The 7,700-nt window shown below is 68.8% G+C and overlaps 1 protein-coding gene across 1 annotated transcript in view; it reads right to left on the reverse strand.

Moving 5' to 3' along the window:
* AATK (apoptosis associated tyrosine kinase) overlaps positions 1-2,288 on the reverse strand; it is a 30,424-nt gene extending 28,136 nt beyond the window's left edge. The window contains exon 1 of the mRNA XM_045984015.1: positions 2,139-2,288. Coding sequence (XP_045839971.1) covers positions 2,139-2,193 — 55 coding nt within the window. The 5' untranslated portion in view covers positions 2,194-2,288. The remainder of the gene's footprint in view (positions 1-2,138) is intronic.
* Positions 2,289-7,700: the final 5,412 nt, after the last annotated feature.

Below are 7,700 nucleotides of genomic sequence, written 5' to 3' on the forward strand. Positions count from 1 at the left end.
GACTTTGTGAGGACGCCCCGCCTGGGCCCGGCCTCCCTCTCCACCCCTGACTGTGGGGCGGTCACGGAAATAAACTCCCAGATGGCCAGCAACGCAGGTCTTCCCTGCCCTCTGGGCTTGGTGGCCCCCAGCAGGGCCCGCACCCCCCACCCCCGCAGCCCTCAGAAAGAGCCCCTTCCCTCCGCTTCGGGGATGGAGAGACGCCACGGAGCCCTGTGTCTTCCCCACCGCCCCCTCCACCACAGTCTTTGCTCACGGAGGGCCAAGCTTCCCCGGCGCTTAACCAGCAAGAGGGCCTGGGAGGTCGTGACCGCTGTCCCATTTCACAGACGAGAAGACCGCGTCAGAGAGACTCCGGCGGGTGGGAGTGGGGCTCTGAATGCCGGACGTCTATCAGAAAGCCGGGGACGCCACCCTTGCTCTCCCTGACACCCACGCGGGGGCCAGCATGGAGCCTTGCACCCCAGCCCAGTACCCACTGCCGCCAGCCAGGGCTGACCCTCCCACGGGGGACACAGCTCTGCCCTTCGCTGGGCCCGCCGAGGAGACCTCCCCTTGCCCTCCTGACAGCTTCTGCCCCTGGAAGTCACTGCACCGGCACGTTGTAATTACACTGTTTGTTTACGCAAACACCTGCAAGACACGCAAAGCCCCTTGTTTCTCTGAAGTGGGGGAGGGGTCGGGTGCCCAGGACACCGCCGAGGGGAGGGAGGGGCGTGCTGAGCCCACGCAGGGCAAGTCCGGGCTCCACATAGAGGCTGGACGTGGGGGAGGGCCTCCATCCCAGGGTCAGTCCCGGCGCACGCACATGCGCACACACACATCCCAAGCCTGCCAGTAGTTCCAAGGCCTCATCCTAAGGCTGGACCCTCACCTCCCAGCTGGCAGCTGCCTGGAGCACTGGCCCTGGGCTACCTGGATGCCCGTCCCCGAAGCTTTTCCGGGCCTGGAGCTGCTGCCATCCAGCCCCGCAGGCTCTCCAAGCCCTGGGACTCTGTTGCCCGGCAAGTCTTTTCCGAGGGACTGACACCCACACCCTAAACCCAACAGACAGACCTCACGTCAGCTCCCTTCCCTCGGGAGCAAATGCCTTCAGACGGGGCCGTGCCCGGGGGACCCTGCGCGTGGCTGCACACACTGGGCCCAGCTCCAGGCAGGGAGACCCAGGAGAGCCCGTCGCATGTGCTCTGGGCTTTGTTCTGGCCGGGTTAGCCTGCGCCAGAGCCCCAGTGACATGTGGTGGGACTCTGGCCCCTGGGCCCCGGCCCCAGCGCAGGGACTCCTCTCCCAGCTGCTGGAGGAGGTCTGGAGCGGGCCAAGACCAGGGGAAGAAAGCCCGGCCCCTCCTGGGAACAGACGCCCGCCTCTAGCCGCCCCCGGCCCTGTGGCCACCGCGGCTGCCCACCACCGCCAGGAGGCCAGGCGGCGCAGGGAAACACGCGGCTGCCACCACCCGTCTGGCCGAGCAAGGCGCCGGACCCCAGGTCCCCCCAAGCCAGCTGGACGGGGCCACCTGGGCCTCTCCCGCTGTCCTGGGCACCCACTGAGGCCCAACTCCTCCAAGCCTCTGCCCGGTGGGCTCTGTCCTGTGGGCACCCACTGCTCCCAGCTCCCCATGCGGGCTGCTGGGTAGCCAGGCAGGGCTCCCGAGAACTGGCTCCCAGCCCGGAGAGGGGCTTCCTACACCAAGACCGCAGACAGGCAAGGGGCTGTGGTGGCCTGGGACCCAACGCCCGTACTCCCACCCCTTCCGGGAGGCCCTCCGTCCTGGCCACTTCCTCCCCTGGACACCTGGGGCCAATGCAGGCCCTCCCGCCCCAGTTACCTGAGCCCGAGGCATCCACAGAGACCGGCCTGCAGCTCCGCTGCCCACCCCCCGCCAGAGGCTTCAGCAGGGCCGTGCCAACACCAAGGCCTGCCCACCTCCTCCGAGCTGGGGGTCTCTAGGGGTCCTTCCCGCCAGCGGTATCTCCTGCCGGCTCTGCTCAGGGTGGGGAAAGGGTTAATTTCCACGCAAAAGCGGACACCGCGGCTCAGGAAGCACCATGTCCGCAGTGGGGGGCTGGGGGCACCCCGTCAGGCTGGGGGCAGCCGCATTGGGCAGAGGGCTGGCCCAGGGGCGCGGCCAGCGGACTCACCGGGGTCGAAGTGCGAGCTGAAGGCGAAGCTGGGGTTGAAGAAGGACGACGACATGGCCAGGGCCAGCGGCGCGGCGGGCACCCCCCGCGGCCGCTGCGCTCAGGACGCCCGGGGCCCCGGCCCGCGCCGCGCCATCGCCAGAGCGGCCGCCGCAGGTGCGGAGCGCGCCCTGCCCGCCCGCCGAGCGCCCACCGCCGCAGCCGCAGCCGCAGCCGTGGGCCCGGGGCGGGCGCGCGGGCGGGGCGGGCGCGGGCGGCGGACGAGGAGCCTCCGCCGGGCGGGCCGCGGCGCCGCGGGGCTCGGGGCTGGTGCAGTCCGAAAACACCGGCGGGAGCGCGCGCGGGGCGGGGGGCCGGGGGCGCGCGGAGAGGGGAGGCTGGGGGCGCGCGGAGACCCGCGGCGGGGAGGGAGGAGGCGCGGAGGCTGGGGCAGGGGGACGGGGGCGCAGGACGGGAGACCCGGGGCGCGGCGGGGGAGGAGGCGGGCCCCGGCACGCAGGAGGATACGAAAGCGCGCGCAGGGGCGCCCGGAGGCGCGCGGGGGGCCACGCGCACGGGGCTCGGGCCTGGCACGCGGCCCGCACACGCAGGTTTCGGGGCGGATCGGCGTCCGGCCCCGCGCCCTTGGGGCGGCGCCCGCGCGGGGGACGGCGGGGGGCGTTTTGCACCGGCCGCCCCCGCTGGGCCCCGCCGCGACGACGCGGAGGAGGAGGCGGTCGCCCCCGCAGGGAGTGCACGGCGCCGGGCACCCGGGGACCGTCACCCCCCCGGGCCGCGCCATCTTGCACGGCTGCGGCGCCCGCTGCAGGGGCCGCGGGGCGCGGGGCGGGGGGCTGCGGCCAACGCCCCTCCTCCCTGTGAGGGCGAGCTGCAGGGGAGCGGTCACTCGGATGGCGCTGGTTCGTGCGTCCATTCATTCCGCCGAGCGGCACGGGCCCTGGCCAGGGCCGGGGGGGGGGGGGGGCAGCGGTGCTGTGGCGGCGGGAGGGGCGCTTGCCCCCAGCAGGGCCGGCGGGGCTCTGGGGAGAGCACGGGTGGGTCGGTGCCCCCCGCAAGCAGTCGGCCCCTTCGGGAGAGGGTGTCAGAACGTGACCTTGTCCTTTTCAGAGGACCTCTTGTGTAGAAAGGGCCTGAAGGCCAGAGGAATGGTCCCGCGGGGTCCCTGAAGGGGCAGCCCCACCCCACCAGGGGCCTGTGGAGGGTCCGGAGATCCAGAGCCTTCTTTCCGGCCCTAATGGTGTGAAGTTGCTGTAAGCAGTTTTGGCCCCCGGGGCGGGGGGGGGGGGGGGGGGGGGGGGGGGGGGGGGGTGTGGGCGGTGAAGGAGCCACAGGTGGAGTGTGGCCAGTCGAGGTCTGGTCAGCAGCAAATGCTCAGACCCCGGGGGCTTGGAAGGCAGGAGGTCGCCGAGGGTGGGGTGGCTGAGGGCTGTGATGTGGCGTGTCCCCGCAGTCAGGGACCTCTGCTGCCCGCCCAAGCAGGTGCCCCACGTACCTGGACCCCAACCAATCCAGGGGCGCCCCTTGGGGACAGGCAGGGGAGATGTCCAGTGGCCCTAAGTACCCTCTGTCCAGAGCCTCCACAGCACTGTGGCTGGCCTCAGTGAGCAGGGTGAGAAGACAGTCCTCCACGCCAGTTCCCCTGTGGACACGTGTGTGCGCTCACCCCCAGCACTCAGGGACCCTGCAGCAGAGGCCTCAGGCCGAGGATGGGCCAGGTCTCGGAGCGCTGCGGCTCTGGACCACCGTCTGGGTTCTGGGCAGGGCAGGGAAGACCCCGGGGGCTCCAGGTGCAACAATCCCACCCCATCCGAGCTTACTGACTCCCCTTCCCACCCTGCCGCGCCCCCGGGGAACCAGGATCCTCTGAGGTTTTCCTGGAACCCGGAGCCCTCCTGCTCCCTGGGCATGGTGACCGTTGAACAAGAGATGTCCCAGATCCCTGCCACCCTTAGTCTGTTCCTTGGGTTAGGGCTCCCACGTGAGGCCAGGCAGCAAGCACTCTCCGCCATCCATCAGTCCTGTGAGGCGGGAAGGCGGGCGCTGGAATGCAGGGGAGGGTCCCTGTGCCTGCAGGAAGTGCTGTGCTTCTGGGGGCTCCAAGCCCAAGGCCCCAGGCCCACAGGAGCCTGCTCCATGCTGGCCTGACGAAGCCAGCGGGGCAGGACCAGGCTCTTCGACCCTGTGGCGGGCAGAGCGGAGCTACCCGGGGCAGGCCAGGCTGCCGCGGACTCTTCCCATGGCCTCCAGGCTGGAGGTCCAGTCCCTCGCGCTCCGAGAGAAGACAGGACAGGAAAGGACCCGCACACCAGCAGGATAAAACACTACGACGGGCAGGTCCTGAGTCACAGGACTTTGCTTGTCCAGCGGCAGGGGCGGGGCGGTGAGAGAGGCCGGTCCCAGTGCACAGGGCAGGAGGGAGTGAAGGGGGGGCAGGGTGGGACCTGCCAATCTGGGGGTGGCCGGTGGCCAGCCCACCCCAAGTTTCGCACAGGAGCGCCTTCTGCCGATCCTGGGATGGCCAGAGAGTTCTGAAAATACGCCTCACTCCGCGGCCACAGCAGGGGCTGAGCCCCATAAAGGGGGGTGCAGGGGTGCCACATGCCTGAGTAACCCCTGGCTGAGGGGCCTGTTCCAAGGGCCTTGCTCCACAGAGGCCAGGCTGAGGGCCCACGGAGACCGAAGTCAGAGGCGAGATGCCCCCGGGCCTCTGGTCACAGAGACATCCAGGGCGGATGGTGTCCCGCAAGAGTCCTGCCTGCCCCACGCTTAGGACGGCAGAGGGAGGGCAGGTCCTAGAAGGACCCGCAGGGGTGGGCCTGGCCAGGAAGGGGGTCCCCAAAGGGAGTTCGGGGCCGGAGAAGGTGCAGGGAAGGGGAGGTGACCCGCATGCAGGAGGGGCGTGCGGCCGGGGAGGGTGACAAGAGTGAGGCACCCAGGGGGCCCCCGGGAGCTCGGGAGTCGTGTCCGTCCGCAGGGGAGTGGGCACGAGCAGTGGGGAGACGTCGTGGAGTGTCACCAAAGCACTGACGGGGGCAGGGGTGGTGTGCTCAGGGAGAGAAGCCGAGTGAGGGACCCCATGTCCCCAACCGTAGGGACACGGCGGGGTTGAGCGGCGCCTGCCGAAGGGGCGCAGGGCCTCTCCCCGGGGCGATGGAAGTCCTGCTGTGGGAAGGGAGGCTGGTGCAACCCCACGGACGTCCTCACAATCCCCGGCTTCTGCGTTCTGCACGGGGACCCGTCGGAGCGTGAGTCACGGGGCAAGAAAGCTGCCGGCCTCGTAGCCGCGAGACTCCGTCTGATGCGATCCGGTGTGGAGTCCGCCGCCCAGGAGAGCCGACGGCAGCTGGGCTCACGGCAGCTGGCGCGGAGCCACCTGGGGCCCGGGGCGAGAGGAGGCCCGGCCCGCTTGCCTGTCAGCCCCTTGCCCCCGACATGCACCCCGGCCGGCCCATGTCAGGCCCCAGGGGGCCCAGGAGCGGTGCCGGCCTGCGGTTGACCGCCTCCTCTGTGCCGACCCCCGCGACCTGCGGGCCCCTTCATTAGGCCCCTAGTAAAGGGAGGGGGTTGCAGTGCTTTCTGGTGCGGCGCTCACCTGAGGCTTGGGGAGAGGGTCCCACAAAGGGACGAGCCCGGGGTGGGATGGGGGCAGGAAGCAGAGAGCACGAGGGGGTCCAGGTGGGGGGTTGGGGGCTTAGCGAGTGTCCTAGGGCCGCCCTGACAAATGGCCACTGGCCGAGGCCTTGAACTGCAGAAATGGCCTGTCCTGGCTCTGGGGGTCGGCAGGCCCGCGTGCTAAAGGGCCAGGGGGAAGGGCCTCCTCACCCCTTCCAGCTCCCCGGGGCCAAGAACTCCGTTTTCAGGGTCTCTCTGCTCCCATCAGGAAGCAGCCGGCCGAGGGCCCGGCCCCCTCTGGTGCGGTCCCATCCTAACTCGGGCACGTCGACAAAGCCCGTATTTCCAAACCAGACCTAACAGGTACCACGGGCTAGGACACGGACGTACCTCCTGGGGGGCACCCTCCCTCCCAGGCCGGAGGGAGAGGACACAGGGGCGGGGCCAAGGGCACGGGGCGGCCTCTGTGGCGAGCCTCCTGTCAGAAGACACACGAGCATTTGGGCACGGGAGCTTGCCTGGATTCAGCCCACGACCCCACGCACGACAGCTCCCCGGGGATGCTCTGCCCGCTGGGACTTCACCTCCAGACCTGCTGCACGTGGAACGTGGCCACAACCTGGGGATAGGGTTGGGGTCAGGGGCTCCTCTTGTCATCAAGGGCCTGCCCCCACCTGTGGGCGGGTGTGTCACTGAGCAGGGGACAGACCTGTCCCCCGCCCCAAGAACTCTCCTCCACAGCCGTGAGTGGCAGGGTGAGGAGGAGAGGGCTCCCGGCATTCGCAGAAGAGACCTCAGAGAGCAGAGGGCGGCCCCCGAGGATTCCAGTGCTCAGGGCCAGTCAGGTGACCCCAGCGCCCCCAGGGGGACACGCCAGGACCTGGGAGGTGGCAGAGGCTGGAGGGAGCCTTATGCTGTCCACAAAGCTCGCTGCAGAGGAAGGGGGATGGGTTTCACAGGACTGGGACTCAGGACAGGGCTGGAGGGCAGTGGGCGGGCGCGACAGCAGGCCAAGGCAGGGCCGGGGTCTAGGGCACCACTGGACAGAAATGAAACCAGCGGGGCTGCCGGGGACCGGCCCTCGGTCAGCTTGGGGCAGGGTTAGTTCCAGGGGCCTGGAAGCTCACACCGGGTCCCCCACCTGTCACGTGTAGCCCTGGCAGAGGTGGACGCGGGCTGGGCCTTCCAGAAGACAGTTCCCCGCAGGGCAGGTGGGGCGGGGCTCAGCGCCAGCCCCTGGGTGAGACCCCTGCTCATGCATGTTTTCTGTCTGATTCAGGCTTTATGCAAGGCGTCGCTTCCCGTTCCGCGTATTTCTTTTTTTTTATTGAGGTGAAATTCATATAACATAAAAACCTTTTCTTAAAAGATTTTATTTATTTATTTGTCAGAGAGAGAGACAGAGCACGAGCAGGGAGAGCAGCAGAGGGAGAAGCAGGCTCCCCGCCGAGCAGAGAGCCCGATTCGGGACTCGATCCCAGGACCCTGAGGTCATGACCTGAGCTGAAGGCAGAGGCTTCACCGACTGAGCCCCCCAGGTGCCCCAAAACAAACCGCTGTTTTCAAACATGAACAATTCAGTGGCATTTAGCACATTCGGAATGTGCAACCAAACCCCTACTCGGTTCTAGAACATTCTCCCCACTCCAAAACCCCATCCCGTTAAACACGAGTTCCTCACTCCCTTCCCCTCCAGCCCTCGGCAACCAGCGCCCCGCTTTCCGTCCGTGTGGATTTGCCGACTGGATGTTGCACACACGGGACCAGGTGCCGTGTGGTCCTCTGTGAAGGCTTCTTCCCCTTGCCGGGAGGTGTCGAGAATCACCTGTCTCGTGGCACGCGGTTCATTCCTTTGGTGCAGAATGGCCTCCCGCTGCAGGGACGGCGCGTCGAGGGGCGCTCAGTGCTGCCCGCTGGGGGCCTTGGGGTGCGTGCGGAGGGGTGTGCTGG

This window comes from Meles meles, chromosome 18 (genome assembly GCF_922984935.1).
Source record: "Meles meles chromosome 18, mMelMel3.1 paternal haplotype, whole genome shotgun sequence".
Lineage (NCBI taxonomy): Eukaryota > Metazoa > Chordata > Mammalia > Carnivora > Mustelidae > Meles > Meles meles.